General features: G+C 39.2%; 1 protein-coding gene across 1 annotated transcript; it reads right to left on the reverse strand.

Moving 5' to 3' along the window:
- Window positions 1–309: 309 nt before the first annotated feature.
- On the reverse strand, window positions 310–6673 carry LOC121951811 (alpha-amylase). Its single transcript, XM_088085789.1, has 10 exons — window positions 6560–6673; window positions 5916–6253; window positions 5220–5366; window positions 4608–4805; window positions 3509–3739; window positions 2422–2555; window positions 1980–2202; window positions 1763–1884; window positions 1518–1643; window positions 310–544 (listed from the first exon to the last, which is right to left on the reverse strand). The coding sequence occupies exons 2-10, from the start codon at window positions 6081–6083 to the stop codon at window positions 355–357; spliced, it is 1539 nt and encodes a 512-aa protein (XP_087941915.1). The 5' UTR covers window positions 6084–6253; window positions 6560–6673; the 3' UTR covers window positions 310–354.
- Window positions 6674–16604: the final 9931 nt, after the last annotated feature.

Raw genomic sequence — 16604 nt, forward strand, 5'->3', positions numbered from 1 at the left:
TCCATGTGAATGCATCAATGAAAGATACTGAATTTTTCACTCAGCAGGAGGTTACTCTGTAGTAGAAAAGTCGATTACCAAAACTTCTTAGCCACTGTAGTGTTTTTCATGAATGTGATACTGCAGTCAATTCAAAGAGTAACTTTATGGTTGTTTATGCTGCTTACACATGCAACAGTGCACATTATTTAAGAAATGCAAAATGAAAGTCTTTCCCTTCTATCAATCTGCATGTTCAAGGTAAACCAATAGTCAGTGGCAAAAATAATTTGACCGTTTTAAAATTGTACCCATAAAAAAAGCTCATCATTTAAGTTGAACGATATGATTTATTCAAAGTTGTACACGATGTTTTTACAGCTTGGACTCAGCATGGATGGCAACAAAGGGGTCCTCATCTCTGTTGCTGATCTTGAAGTGGGCGCGGCCATCACCGCCAACATGGATCTGCTTCCCAGTGCACCTGCCTCCGTCTTTCTGGCCAGAAATGACATCGCAGTAGGTGCCTCCGGGCATGCCAGTGTTCAGGGTCACATCCAGGTTCCTGAAGGTGAAGACAAGGTACATATTGTTTTTAAAACCGCCACAATGAAACTTTGTTAACAAACGGAGGGAATCTTGCTCTCTTATTTTTCTGTATTTCCTGTGAAAGCCTGTTGCAACCAGGATATGTAAACAAATAGGATGTCAATTTGGGAAAGAAAGGATGTTTTATGCAGTGGTAGAAACAAAACAGAAGTAAAGGTTTTAAAGCCAAACATGTATCACAAGAGATTATGCCATAATTAATTTAATATCCAACAGTCAGTAAGATGCTGACATACGTCTTCATCCAGTCCTTAACACTTGTTTAATGTGGTTATTGCTTTAATTGAGTGGATGAAATCAGTATTATGTCAGTATCAGTTAGAGTTAAAGAGAGGCAAATGAAAAAAAAAAAGTGGTGATCCATTTTCTAGTCAAATCCAATTTGTTTTCTCTACTGTGTTTATGACTTAAAGCCAAGATGAAAACAAGGTTTTGTCAGGATAATCTTTCTAAACTGTTTTCACATCTGTGAAACTTGGGTTAAAAAAAAAGTTGTCCAGGATTATTTTTCTAACTTTATTTATTTTCATCTGTGAAACAGGCAGGAACAGTTTTGGAAAACGTTTTGTTCCAGATCATTAAATTCAAGTGTTTGCTGTACATACTCATTTCTTTTTTTTTATCCGTGAAAACAAATAGAGAGAAAAAAAAGGGTTTTTTGTAGTTGTTTGTTGGATAATTTTTCTTGATAATTGTTGTTGTACTACTCAGGTGAATTTTAATTTCTCCATGCACTCTTCACATGAGATACATAAATTGTCTGTTAGTAAGCTATTATTTAGAAACGTTATCCTGGCCAAACTTTTTTTCACCTGTTCTTAAGTCATAAACACAGGAGAGGAAACAAATTTCAATCAGACTTGGAAAATGGTTCGCCAAAACATCTCACTTGCCTCTCAGGGCGTTGGTATAAAGTAGATAGTTCTTACCAGTCATCGTTGTTGAAGACGATGAATCCGCGGTTACCGCGTCCAAAGGCAACCTGGTTGCTCTGGTTGTCCCACCAGTTGGAGTGAGGCTGTCCGTTGACGACGTTGCGGAAAGTAACCATGTTCCTTAAAAGGAGAAATGACACAATAATATTAATATTGGAAATAGTTTTCACATCTATATGACCCAGCAGAAGTGAGTGTAAGGTCAGTAGTTCCTTGTCTCTTGCTTTCTGAGGACTCACTTAATCTGGCGCCATCTGTGCTCGCACACCCATCCGTCTCCACAAGTCTGGTCAGGGTTGATGGGAACAGGCTTGGTGGATCCGTCACCATGGCTGGGAGGGCCCATCCAGTCATTCTGATCCTACAAGATAATGACGGATCAATAAGTTTAACAAAAAAAAAAGTTCCAAATTCACCTTCACATTTTAACATTATTCCTAAAAAAGGATAATCGACCTTTCCATTGTGAATGTTGCGGTTCCAGCGGAAGCTAGACATTACTCTGGTTACTCCATAAGGGTGAGCCAGCATGTAGCCAACAGCCATCTTGTAGAGCCTGGAGTCCCAGAAGGTGACGATGGATGCACCACCGGCACCGTGGCCTCTCTGGTTGTCATGGTTGTCAACGAAGACGAGAGCATTGCCGTTGGGCATGAAACCCCATCCCTCTCCCCAGTTCCTGAACACAAGAATACAGTTTCACTAATGAGGAGTTCACTTCTAAAATATACAAGTTTGGACAAAATACTCCTCCAGTTTTAGTCAGTTCTGTCAAACATTGCAAGTTGGAAACTACTTGTCCAATTCAACAGTTCATGCAGAAAATTGGATTGATCTCAGGGTTAAATAAATATTCTAATACATCATGAATCAGGCACACGGGCAAAAACACACATACTTGGTATAAGACAGCTTCTCGCCGTTCCATTTTCTGAAGATAGTTCCCAGCCTGGCACCATATTTGAACTCAGTCACCCTGCCCAGATGGAAGTACTCTCTGGATGTGATTGGTTCACCTCCCAAATCAATAACCTAAAGGGGAAATCAGCACATAATCCACAGCATTCATATTATTAAAAGCAGATATGGTTTAGATTACCTGCACCATGTCAGTGGATATTGTGGATGAACAAAAAGTAATTCAACAACTTTTTTTTTTGATTCAGCAATAACAAGAACCATATTTCTGCCTGTAAACATTCATGTTGTTGTTGAAGACTGAGCACAGTTATTGTTTAAGAAAACAGGCTGTTTTTGCCAGTTACTACCTTTGCCTTTTGAGTTTAACACTTTCATTATATAGCATCAGCATTGCCTGTATTTATACAGGTGCTCATCAACTAGTAATATGCTCTGGGTTAACAACAAGCGCTTGCAGTGTGCATGTGTTTGTCATCTTGGTTCTGCGCTCATTTTCCCACGAGTCTGTTGACTGCTGTTTTGCGCTATCAGTCATAAATATTGGTCATGGTACAGTGTTTCCCACAGAATTTGAATTTATGTGTACCCTATCTAAATTCAGATGTTTTTGTGAGTTTGTGAGTGCAGCATAGACAGAACTCATCACAAATTATTTTTTTCCTCATCAGCAGTTTGACTAGTTTGAGTAGCAGGGTGAATAATTGGTCTTTTGATCCAGTCTGAACTGATCAGATCAATGGATGAGGCAAATGAAAGCTTTTAGACCCAACTCAGACTGCCACAAATAAATAAAAGTTTGGGAAAACATGTGTTGGCAGTTAGTAGTCATCCAATCATATCTTGCTATGTTGGCTATGGGCATGTCTTCCAAGTTAAACAAAATTACCCAGCCTTTTGGTTCAGCCAGTTATACCAGTAAAACACACAACTATCACAGACAGAGGTGTGAAAGGGACGCTAGATATGACGAAATATGAATCAGTAGATGTTTTTAACACTACGGTATAATGTAAGTTGATGGTTGTGTTGTAAGCTTCTAGAAAAAATCATTCAAAACAACTTACCTCCTGGAAGATGAAGGGTCTGGAGCCACCAGGGAACCACTTGGTGTTGAGGTTGTGCAGACGACCGTAGACGGCAGACAGGTCACCAGGCCACATGTGCTTGCAGGCATCTACTCTGAATCCAGCCACACCCATATCAATCAGCTTGTTCATGAAGTCGGCCACCTTGCCCCTGACGTAGTCTTTCTCCAGGGCAAGGTCCAACAGACCGACCAGACGACAGTCACGCACCTGGAGCCATAAATAAGCATTTAGATTGCAATTTACTTATCCTTTATCCTGGTTTAGAATCACCATTGTGGTAGAAACGGTCCCTTGTATGAATCCTTGAATACGGAAACGTCCTATGAAATGTAAGATGGTAATACGCAGATGTGTAGACTCAAGTTACGTTACTCGGACTCTGTTCGACTCACAAATTTGATGACTTTAGACCTGATTTGACAAAATCAAGACTTGCATCTCAACTTGGACTTTGACACCAATGACTCATGAGCCCAAAGATTAAAACCCAAAGATTAAAACACGGGCTGCCTAACAGTTAATTTGGACTAGTATTAACGCTTTTCATTCCTCGCAAGTGAACCTCAAATCTGTTTTTTTAGCCAATCCATCAGCATTTAATCAAGTTGAAAAAGAGAGAGTTTGCCCCCTAAAAGTTGTATGTTTGGGTAGGTGTGGACACAGTAATCAGACTCAGCTGTGCACCAAATAACTGAGCTGAAACCTTCCTTCTTGAAGAGGTAGTCGTGTTCCAGTTATAAACAAACTTTGTTTTGGGTGAGAATGTGTTCCAACCAACAGCAGTTGCATTATGCATTGTTTGACATGAACCAGCTCCCGTAGTCCGCTGTGCTTTGCATTATGGGCTGAGGTCTAGCGCCAGTTTCATTTATTTCAACAACCAAAAACAGCAACAGGGCAGCATTTACAAGTGGACCAAATAAAAATAAATCTTTTGTCCATGTACTTGTGTGATAGCTCAGTTTCAGCAATGAAGACAAACTAACTGGACGCAACTTTGTAATAAAAGTGTTCCCTGATTGGAACCAAAGCAGTGAAAATCTAGGTCTGAAAGCACCTTCACAGAATTCATTACCTGATTGGCATCACCGTAGTTCTCAATATTGCCGCTGCCAGTCCTGCATTTGTGGTCATTGAAGTCCCAGTGGGTGAAGGGGATACTGGGGAAGTCCTTCCTGTTAGCACTGAACCAGCTTCCACATGAAGAGTGGGTTCCCTCTCCACCGCCGGCGCCGCACATGTGGTTGATGACAGCGTCCACATAGATGTTGACCTATGGTTAGATACAGGATTAAGGGCACAACACAACTAATCAACACCTCCATAATTAGCTGTCCTCATGTTCACTTCTATTCTATGGCACGTTAAGTTCACTCTCAGGTCACAGGAATACGTCAAAGCTATTCACAGTGATGTTGGTGGTCCAGAAACTGAAGCATTAAACTATAAACAAGAGACAGCAGCTAATAAAAGAGTGAATGATTATTCTTCAAGACAGAGGCATTAATTCATTAAAAATGTCTTTAGCTCTACAAAACAATGTGATCATAATGAATGAAGCAGCAAATGTTATGCAATGTATCTGGTAAGAATTTGTTGTCTTGTATAGGGCCGCAGATTTACGAGGTGGTGTCGAACGCAGAGGAGTATTGTTCCTGAAGCCCTCCACTAAATGACTGTAGTTTACCCCGACGTTGTTGCATCTGGTGATCATGTCCCTCAGCTCGTTCTCATTGCCGGATCTGGAGCACAGGTTGTAGCCCACTGGTTGGTATCTCTGCCACCAGGGCCTCCAGGGATTGTTCAGCACAATGTGCTCATTTGGAGGGGAGATCTGAGCAACAGAAACACATCACAGCCATTCTCACTTTTAACACATGAATTATCTGCAGGCAGAAGACTGTGGTAAAATATACTTACTATGTACACTACAGCTCTAGCGATTTTACACAGAAACTTCAATTTAAATAACAAACCCAAGTAAAGTAAAAGTACCTCAAATTCTTATTAACGAACAGTACTTGAGTAAATGTTCTTAATTAGATTCCACCACTGCTGAGGCTACCAAACAAAGAGCCGCCTGCCACTAAGCTAAACATTAGGGCCAATCACACATGAGCAATTTTGGGTTCAGTTTCTTGCACAAGGATACTTTGACGTGCAGACTGGAGAAACTGGAGAACCCTCTCAACCTCCTGAGCCGCAGTCACCTCCCCATTCTTTAGTATAATCACAATCTAAAACTTAATTATGATTTATACTTTATAGTGCTATATATAATGACTACATGTTGCCATCATCATTTTAGATATGTCATAAAATATGCCACCTATTTACCTCCCTCTCTAGACTTAGAAGCTATCCAAGATTCAGCTGTACATACCTGAACTCCGCCGTAGCCATTTGGACCCAAGAAGCGCTCACACTCTGCAGCAATGTCCGCCCAGCGCCACTCAAACAGGTGGACGATGGCCGTCCTGCCGTGCTTGGTGTGGGGGTTGTGCTGGGCGAGGCCGAGCCCGAACAGAGCCACCAGAATGAACAACTTCATTGCTTTCCCTGGAAGAGCGAGAAAACCACACTCACCTGCTGCCAGCAGTTTGTATTTATGCTGGTTTTCTCTCTCTGCTTGACCAATGAGAAACTGGCAAATATCAGCATGCAGGCTAAACAGGTGCTTCTTTCTCACGGCATCCCTCCTTGTTTAGAAACTGGCAGCTTCTAGGCATGAACAGGTTGGAAACATGAGGTGTACATAATGTCTTTACTCAAATGTAAAATCAAGAAGCTTAAAGGGTGAAAATGTGCCAAAGATCCTGACAGTGACACTCCTGCAGTTTCATTTTCTCTGCAGGTCAAATCAAAGTGAAACTTCATATAATCACATTGGCTTTGTCATGTGGCAGTAACTTAAAGCATTCACCAGCAACACTAGCACAAGAAAACATTATTTTCAGGCTTTAAATATCACCGTAATGCCATCTTGCATTGGTTAAAATGCATAAAAAAATATTTTAAAGCTCTTACCAAAGAGGTCGGATGTATTCCGCTTTAGTGTTTGTTCATGCAGTTCAATAACCAGATGATGTTGCAACAGTTTAAACTCTCACAGAGTTACAAAACTTTGATTTGGAACAAAAATCTATGTGTGTGTGTGCATGGGTGTGTGTTTGTTATTCTTGGGGTTTTATGGGGGATTATGGGAGCAAAGTAGGTACAAGTGGGAAAATAAATACAGACAGCATTATTCATTTTTTCAAGTTTATACATAATCAAGCATGTGAGTGTTTATGTAATGAAAATTGGCAATTAGCCTTAAATGTTGAATAACACTGATAACAGTGAGTTTTTCTCCAGTGGCATTATTTATCTTGTATCACTTTTTATGTAAATTCAGAATTTTGACTTTTTGCATAGAAATTTAAAAAATACTTTGGATTAATGTCAAGCAGTGGTGGAGGAAGTATTCAGATCCTTTACTTTATACCACACTGTGAGAACACTGTTGCAAGTAAATGTAATGCATTCAAAGTGTTACTTAAATTAAAGAAAGTAGGTGTAATCAGGAGCATTTACTTTAAGTATTAAAGGGGAAAGAAAATGCAGAAAAATCTAGAAAACCCTCCAACCCCAAAAACTTATGAAATATTCAAATGAATTAATTCTAGCATACTGTTTATTTTAAATGCTTTAAAATATATATTACTGATTTTGTTTTCATATTATATTTTCACAGGGTATTGTATTCTTTTATTTTTGTATTATTCCAATTTTATTGATATTTTTGCCTCATTAGAGTCTGCAGGGCAGTTAGTTTCCAACATTGCATATCTGTGTGATTGGTGGTACTTATGTTTATTCCTGCAGTCCCATTTTCATTGTGTTTCTTCAAAATACCTGACTTTATCTGCCTCAATCCTGCATCCTGTTTTAAATCCAGGCTCAACCATTTCAATTATTATTATTATTCATGTTATCACACACAGATGTTTGCAGTGCAGCATTTCTAAAACATGCTGTGTCCTTGTGTAACATGTTATTATCTGCTTTTTATCAAGGAAAAACAGCACAGATAAGATACACTCGGGTGAGAAAGGCTAGGAGGTCAGATATGTTATGTAAAAAAAAAAAACTAACTAAACCAGCCCTGACAAAACACAAGCTTTTTCCCATGAGGGGCTTCAAATGTGACCCTCCAGTTTTGTTACCGTTTGTGGGTAAAGGGTCAAGTAGGTAAGACTTTGAATGTAGTACTTTTACTTAATGGGGTATTTTTGTGTGGAAGAACCGCTTCAGTAAAATATCTCAATACTTCTTTGATTACTGCCTCCCTACTTATTTACCATAACTCCAGTACTTCACAGCATCGTGGACCATGCACAACTGAATCCTCACTGACCCTTCTCACAGCAGCCACACTTCATGACGTTTATACAGTATTGAGAACAGAGTGCTGAATTATAGATGAGGAAACAGATCGATTGTCTCTGAATGCTTTTGTGTGTATCACTCTCTTGTGTTTAAATTGTAATAGTTTACATAACAGTGCTGTCGAAATCATGTCTTGGCTTACACATGTTCGTTTATTAACCATTCTGTTTTTGGGGAGTCCTGAAAACCTTAAACTCTAAGCTCAAAAATATACTTAACACTGTTTTATCATTTTGACTTAATTTTCCTATTTTTTTAAAGAATAAAATCTGTAGGATAATGTTAGTGTGGGTACACTGTACACTCATCAGTCTGTGTGTGTATCATTCATGGACTGTATATAAAGAGGGTTAGTTAACCATAACCCTCTTTATATACAGTCTGTGCTGCCATTATCTGACTTTTCAATAAATGCAGTATGTGTTAATGAATAGTATGTAAAAAAGAGGTATTTTATGTTTTTCAGGCTAAGGACAGAAGAGGGACCCCCTACTACATATATTGTATGAAACTGAGTTGCATATTAAATGGGGTGGATGGAGGTTTTCAGGCAGAGGGCCATATCAGCCTCAGGCTGCAGTCTTGACCTGTTTTTTAATTCATTTTTTTAAGGTAGGTTAGGGAGGAACATTCAGTTTCACAATGATAAATTGTTGCAAAAGGAAAAATTGACTGGATACGTGTTTATGTGTATTTTCAGACATATTTTAATTTTTGGAAGAAATCAAACAAAAAATTGGCCTCTGACTTTTAGTTACTCTGTTACTAGTATGAGTATAAAACCTGAAGTAAATTTTATACTCTAGTATCAGTGATTCATGGTCATTTGCAAATTTGATCATCTTCACCAAAAGTGCAAGCTGGGTTTATAAAATTAGAATAGTTAGAAACGTCTTGTTACCACTCAGTATTTGCATTAATAGAGGTACACTCATTCTTTGTAACACTGTCTTAGCTGTACAATAATTCGTTCAGTAATAACAGCAATACTGTGCAGTTCTTAAGTATCTCAATTTACTCGTACTAACACCACCCTTGAGTATAAATTTAACATGTGAGTCACATATTGTAAATATTTCTTATTCCTATTTAGATTTATGTATGCATTGTGTTGTACATTGTGGCAAAATGCACATTTTTAAACCTTATTATTCTAATTTTGTACATTGTAATGTAGCATAAGGCACATATTTTTATATTTTTACACACCTTACATATTGTACATTGTATATTTTCAATATTTTAAATAATATCTTATACTGTTCTTCTGTTTATCATACTTGCTATTTCTACTTTCTATGACTGTCTATGTTTTACACGTGAGTGACTGTAATGTATCACAGTCCAGTTGCATTTATTAGTAGTAATTTTATACATATAGAAGTTTGACTCTAAGAAATGAGGAACAAAGATCATGTCAGCAAAGTAGTTAAAAGAGTTAAAATTCTGTGTAAATGTGGAGTCATATTAACTGTCTTGAGACACTTGCACCACCTCATGGCACTGTCGCACTGTAGCATTTTAACGTCAGTGATAACCCAGGGCAGCATGTTATAATGGTTATGATGGGATGGCCTTTCATACACCAATAGCTCCCCCAATGGTTCTTTAGAGAAAGTGCTTGATTTTAAGCATACCAGCACATTTAGGATACCTACTGTATATCATTTAGTGTTAACCTCATGTCCCATAACATATTTCTCTCACCCTTTGAAATCTCACTTAAATCTTGCTGTCAGACATCCTTCACAGATATTTAAACCTGTGAGCAAATTGGTGCAATTTCTTTCAAAAACATGAGCACCTTGGTAAGAAATGTTACACAAGTTACAAAAAAGAAAATTATGTTTGAAAGCTAGTGAAAAAATGTCTGGAAAAAAAAGAAAAGAAAAAAGCTAAATATGTTACTGAATTATTTTTATTTATGAGCACTTTTTCCAGGTCATCTCCTTGTTTTTGTTTTGTTATTTTGTTGTTGTGTTTTTTACTATTTATTTAGTTAGTTAGTTATTTGTTGTTTTTTCGTAGTAATTGTCAGGTAATTTTGTTATACTTTTTTACAAATTTCTTGCCAATTTTTAAATCATTGCTTCAGTCATTGCTCATTGCCTTCCTCTCATGTTTTTGAAAGAAATCAAGCTCAAGGTTTCAAATGGTTAAGTATAATAAAATGTGTAACACTGGTATGTAGAGAGAATTCATTTGTGCATGATATAAAATTAATACATTAGTTATTGATAAATCATTAAAAATGTATGAAAATCATCACAAAAGTTTTTTATAATCAGTATCTGATTGTACTGGATTGCATCCTGCATCATTGATCAGTAAGGACAATATTACAACAGCACAGCAACATTAAGGGGGTTCAGTACCCAAAACTAACAACACAAAAATGTGTGTCTGTTAAACAGCGCTGCATAAAAAGGGGGCAGTAAAGGCCACACCGACTGTAGGTTTGTGTGTCTTAAAGCTTTTGTAAATACAGCCTGGTGTGCCTCATCATGCCTCATCCCACCTGCTTCCTATCTGACCCAGCTCCTGCCCCCGCCCGTCCCCCCTGCGGAGCGCGTGTCAAACAGACATCTGACCTGCCTTACTGGGTTTCGTTCCGGGTCACTCCTCCCAGTGAGTCTGTGGGTCTCGGCATGTAGAAATGAAGGGGCCCCGACACGTTTGTGGTGGAAACACTCACTAATAACTCATCCCGGTGCAGACTGTGAGTGTTGACACATAAGGACTAAAGGGATAAAGATCTAATTTTACAGTGCAGGTTCTGCTCTCGGGTTGCGATGGTCTGTTCACAGCAGCAGTGCACAGCAGTGTTATTTCAGGCTGTAGCCCAGACAAAAGCAGAAAGGTACACAAACCTTTTATATTTGTGAATCTTTATCTAAACAGTGAAAGCAGCAGCACCATAGCTGAACTGATTAGTAAAGAGAAAATGTTTCCTGCAGAGTTGTATCATTTGAATTTTTTAAAATTGTTTTTATTTGCTTTTTAAGGGTCAGAATAAGAACAATATTTTTCATCTGCAATAAGTGATATTTTTGGTAACTTGGGCGCAGCAGGGACAAGATTTGATCACCTTTAATTTGATATCATGACTGTGTAAAATAATAGACATAATTACTGTGAGTCACTGCAACGACCCTTCCATGCCACTAGGGGTCGCTGTGTCATGATGCTGCTTGTCTGATTGTGTGGTGCAGGCGCTGCATGAAGGCTTGTCAGCTGGTTGTCACTTAATTCTTCAGAAAAAAAGACACGAAATACAGGTGGCAGGTGGTCCATTGACTCAGTGAGCTTTGCCGCTGTATTTCAAAGCGCTATCCATATAAAGGTAGTGAAATGTATGTTTTGTGACAGAAATGTCTTGACTTTTATTTTATTTGATGTTTTCTTTGCTGACAGTCAGCAGCCAGTGCTGTTAGCGTGTGGAAACATGCCCACCTCCTGGGTCAGGACTTGGGATGGACTTAATGTTAGCCAGCTGGCAGTGACACACCCCTGCTGAAAAAACCCAGCTAATTACCATCTCATGCTGGAAGCTGGTTTTATTTGGTTTTAGCTGGTCAAAAATGGTTTTAGATGACCCTGACCCGGTTCTTGCTGGTCTTTGGTTTTCACACATCCCCTTCACGATACTGTTTATATGTTTATTCTCCTCTTTATCCTCATTCTGTAGATAAATATGCTTTTGTACACTCATCCTTACTCCCATCTTTGTTGCAGCCATTTAGAGGCCTCAAGTTTGGCCGTCGCCATCTTGGAGCCAGAAGTGACTATATTTGGACGAGAGGTTGGAGCTGTGAAGGAGCTCTGACACATAAACTGAAGTTACGCCTTTCAGAGGTACGTTACTTTAAAAACTAACTAAATCCCCAAACCGCTTTTTTTTTAGTTGTGTGTGTGCAGGGGCCCCCCTCCCAGCTGTGTCCGTTTATTGAGATTTTTTTTTTCACATTGAGAAGGCACTCAAACCAAAAGTGGAGGGTTTAGTTACTCTTTGAGCTTAAAAAATGTAAATGAGTGAGTTGTAAAAACGTCATCCCATGCACAGTTGTCATGACTGTTGAAATTATATATAGAGACAAAAACAATGTTTTTGTTCTTTTTGTACCAGGGTGTAAATATGTTTTTTTTCTGTTGTTAAATTGGGCATTTTAACTTGGGGTCAGCGGGGATTGACTCACTTCTGGAGCCAGCCTCAAGTGGCCATTAGAGGAACTACAGCTTAGGGCATTTCCACATTGGCTTTATTTTTTGGCCTCAGAGGTTGCTGCTTGGTTGATTCGGTGGACCTGTAAGCAAACAGTTGCATACGTACATCCAGCAGTTAAAGAGCAATATTATCATACATCTGTTTTTGGTCTTGACGTGCTCGTGTGTGGGAAATATCTGGCTCTTTAGTTGCTGAAAGCTACACTGCATATGTGAGAAAAAGCTGCCTGCTGCAGCCAATAACAATATGAGAGTCAACTGAAACAGTACAGTTTGCAGGCAGGACAGCTAAAAACAGGCTGAAACTCTAAAAAGTTGCCTAAAGGTGAGTGGAGCTGCAGATTCAAGTGATAATTCTGTGTCACTACCAGTGTTGGAAAGGTTACTTTTGAAATGTAAAAGGGTTACAGATTACCCTGTTAAAAATGCAATAAATTATCTATTTTAATAACTTAATCAAAGTAATGTAATAAATAAGATTATTTTTGATAACAAATATTTTAAACTTGGCAATAAAGCTGAAAAGACCTAAAAAAATAAAAATAAGTGCATAGATGTTGCGCTCAAATTTATCTCAACGGCTTTGCTGACCCACATTCAACAGGCAATCCTGCATGGCAAACAGATGTAAAGCAACAGAATTAATGTTTTATTTTATATATATATATATATATATATATATATACACACACATTTTACTTATTTTTTTGTAAACTCTTTGTAATTTCCAACATTTTGATTAGTAACTGTAATTTAATTCCATATTTTTCTTAGTAACTGTGAGGTGCTATATAAATAAAATAATAATAATTATTAATATTATTAATAACTGATTACAATTAAAATTTGGGGGGGAATTCAGTTTTTCCCCAACACTGGTCACAACAAGGGACCCTGATCGCAACTTTCACAGTTTTCACATGACAAATCGCTATTACAAAAATAAATAAATAAATAAATAAATAAATAAATAAATCGATTTAAGCACCTTTCTGGTTTCTGTTGAATTCCTTGTACTGGCTTTCACCGTAATGTGGGAGGAGATGTCAAAGAAAGTTAAGGCCCCTGCTCGCTCACTTTTTCCCATGGGCCCCAAAAATTACAGTCAGACCAAAGTCCTTTCCTGTATGGACAACACAGGACATACCTCCGGAGGCGATGAAGGGTTTTGGGGACAAAGCTTTCTTTCACAGCTCGAGCTCTGAGACCAGGTGAAGGGAGAGAAGCTGGTCATTTGATTCCCGCCCCCTGGTTCTGTCATGGGAAAGTGGAAGAGTTGTGGCGCAGAGGGGAGGCCGGGGGGTTCACTGTAGACGAGTGGGGGAGAAAAAGTGAGGAGGAATGAGAGAGATAAAAAGAAAGGGGGAGGAATGGGGTCAGCAGGTTAAGAGAGAGAAGGAAGAAGAGAGAAAAGAATGAGAGGTGAGCGTGTGGTTTTAGCCAAAGACAAGTGAGGAAAAATAAGAGGAGAGAGTGAGTGTAAGAGGTGGTGAAGGGGTTTGTTTCTGTAGTTCAGGGCAAATGAGGAAAAACACAGAGGGGGTGAGTGGAAAAAGAGAAGGGGGAGTTAAAACCATGAAGGAAAAAAAGGGAGAAAAAAGGGAGTTGGGGGAAGGATAGAAGCTGTATGTACCTCGTCTTCTTACACCTCAGGTCGCTTATTCAGCCAGACAGCTCAAGTTTAAGAGCTGTCGGTGAACAGATAGCACATGGCATGCTGGATTAAAGCTGTGTGCAGAGATAAAATAGTACGAGTTTAAATGATGTTGACGACACAATATGAGCAGGGTCATTTTTAAAGGTTCTACATATGAGATTTGAACAGTAATATAGCAGAAAACAACTGTTTGCTATGTAAAGATATAGTGGATAATGGCCACCTGAGTAGAGACTAAGTCACACTCCTTTTGTGTGTGTTGTAATCTGAGCTCCTCTGTTTTTTGTTTTTGGAGCCAGGCCATCCGCACAAGCATGTTAACGAAAATGTAGTCCCAACCCACAGTGGTGGAGAAGGGTTGTTGCAGAAGCATAACTCCCACCCTCCAATTCCCCTTATGTTAACACTGGGTGCATTGGGTAAAAAGGGTTCTGGGGACTCCCTGAGAGGATCTGCGTATGCATTGACTATAGGAACTCGAAGTGATGTAAGCTGGTCGCCAGGTGGTAAAGTCACTTTTGCATGACATACAGAGTCACCTCTGTGCCACATATGAGGCAGACTCACGTTGTATTCCCCCGTCGCATATGCCGAGTAAAACCTCGACTCCACTGTGCTTTAATTTATCCATGTTTTCTTTCTTTTTTTTTGTTACAAGCTGTTGTTTAAACTTTGTGTTTTCTGTTGTTTGTACCAGGCCCCCAGGAAGTGTGGTGGGCTTTTAAGCCAATTTTCATAATGGCTAAACAGTGAATTACACAGTCACGTCATGCCCTGCAACCCAAAAAGACTTTTTCCCATTGACCTGCATGGCGAAGGAGACGTCTGTAAATCAGAGGAGAGTGTCCCCACAAAATTAGTCACACCTTTTGGTCCAATAATATTTGGAAAGTCTAGAAAAAGCTGCACAATTTATTCATTTTGTCCTCATTCAAGTTAGCGGAGCACTAAATCAGAAGTACCTGATCGTAAAAAGTAGCCAGCTCTAACGGCAGAAGTCTCCAGGGCAGCTGATCTATGGGTTGCACTGTGCAGAAGCAGTGCTGATCATCCCTGGGTCATTTGGGTAATTTTATATGAGGCAGTTGAACCATTTTGGCTTCATGCGCCAGTGAGCAGCTCTCGTAGGAATGAACGTGGTACCGCCTCTAACACTGTATCCAGGTCTTTTTAATGCATCCATTGTTTGCACAGCTAATGCGTTTTTATAAATGGTGGGTGCCAGTGCTGCAACGCCCCATGTGTTCGACCAATCACAGTACACAGAAGTTTCCTCTTATGTTGGGAAAGTACATACTCTGAAATAGGAGCTATAAAAAGTCCCCAGAAAAAGGATTCCAAAAACTATGATCGTTCCTAGTTCTTGTGGCGTAACGCAATAAAAAGGCGGGTTCTTAGAACTATCAATAAAGTTCCTCGGGTCTGAAAAGGCCTCTTTTTAACTCTGTCAGCCCTGTTGCAGTAGTTAACATTGTTAGCACTGCTAGCTGCCGCCATTTTGGCTTAGCCAACTCTATTTCTACTTGTGACAACACGAAATGAGCGCTTCGTGCAGGCAAATCCGGCCCAGACTCAGTATGTCGTACATAGCAACTTTTACACAGAAGCTGCATCACTCACTGGTTTTGGGAAACCACTTTATTAGATGAAGAGGTGTCAAATGAAAACTCTTACCACATTTATAGTCCGGTAACTGTCTGATTTAAAGCATTTGTCGCTTCAGTGGGTACTGCAAAAATTTACTGCCCTTTACTTCACATAGCGTTTTAATGATCCCAGTAATGCCATCAAGTGTACTAACAAGTGTTTCTTGCTCCGACAAGAAGCGTGTCACCACTTTCCCCTCCAAGGTTTTAAGTTTTTTTAGTAAATTAATCCCATTCTGGGAACTTTTCAGGTTTCCTCAGCTAAACCAGGCATACCAGGGAGGAAAAAGTCCTATAAAGTGAAATCTATGAGCTATTCCAAAGGAAAATTTCAGCCCAGTATCCCCCTCTTTTTTTTTTTTTTTTGCCGTGATGATATGTTGTGCAGATGTTGGGAAAAGCTTTCCATCTCACTGCAAAGAATAACAGCAGCAGCGGAAGTCCCCCAGGAGACGTTCACGCTCCGAAACTTGCTAACGCACATACGCACACGGACAAATAAGATACACACACGCATTTGCAGACACGAACTCAAATACCTTTACATTTTTAGAGTCATGGGTCCAGACACTCCACCTCTCTTTCTCACACTCACACATGCTCTCCATCCAGCCTGAGAGGACGCTCACAGGTTCTTGTCGAGACACATGCTTCTCGCTTGAGACATTAAAGAGACACATGTAGACAGTAATCCTGACCATATAAATTACAGTGTGTCCCAAATTATTCACGTCAGTACCACTTACAGTACCCTTTAAGCAGGACAGCAGGAGTCCGGAATTTCATAATCAATTAATCCTTTTAATCTAAATGTTTTCAAATTAAATAATTTTTTGATTTTAAGATTTAAATGTTCCCAGAGCCCAAAGTCCAAAATCAAATTTGGTATGAGAAAGAAAAAAAAGAAAAAAGACACGAGCGTGAGGAAAAAATGTCAGATCTCACACTGGAAAGGCTGGGATCTAAAAATGTTTGGAATTTTTATGTGATTACTCACTCCTTAAATAACCAAGTTTTGGGGGGACAGTGGAAACAAGTTGTATGTGCTGTAGAGTGGGTTTGGGTTCTAAGTTTTTTTTTCTGAGAACAGCTTTCTGATGTAGCTGAGGCCGAT

Source organism: Plectropomus leopardus, chromosome 12 (assembly GCF_026936395.1).
Source record: "Plectropomus leopardus strain MGB_pleo_1.0 chromosome 12, ASM2693639v1, whole genome shotgun sequence".
Lineage (NCBI taxonomy): Eukaryota > Metazoa > Chordata > Actinopteri > Perciformes > Serranidae > Plectropomus > Plectropomus leopardus.

What these genes read in the sequence shown, in the direction of transcription:
- LOC121951811 (XM_088085789.1), bottom strand. Translation starts at nt 6,083, where the DNA reads ATGAAGTTGTTCATTCTGGTGGCTCTGTTCGGGCTCGGCCTCGCCCAG. An exon ending in ACTACGGTGATGCCAATCAG is followed by an intron (nt 3,740 to 4,607) that starts GTAATGAATTCT and finishes TTATGGCTCCAG; the next exon opens with GTGCGTGACTGTCGTCTGGT. An exon ending in GACCCTTCATCTTCCAGGAG is followed by an intron (nt 2,556 to 3,508) that starts GTAAGTTGTTTT and finishes TTTCCCCTTTAG; the next exon opens with GTTATTGATTTGGGAGGTGA.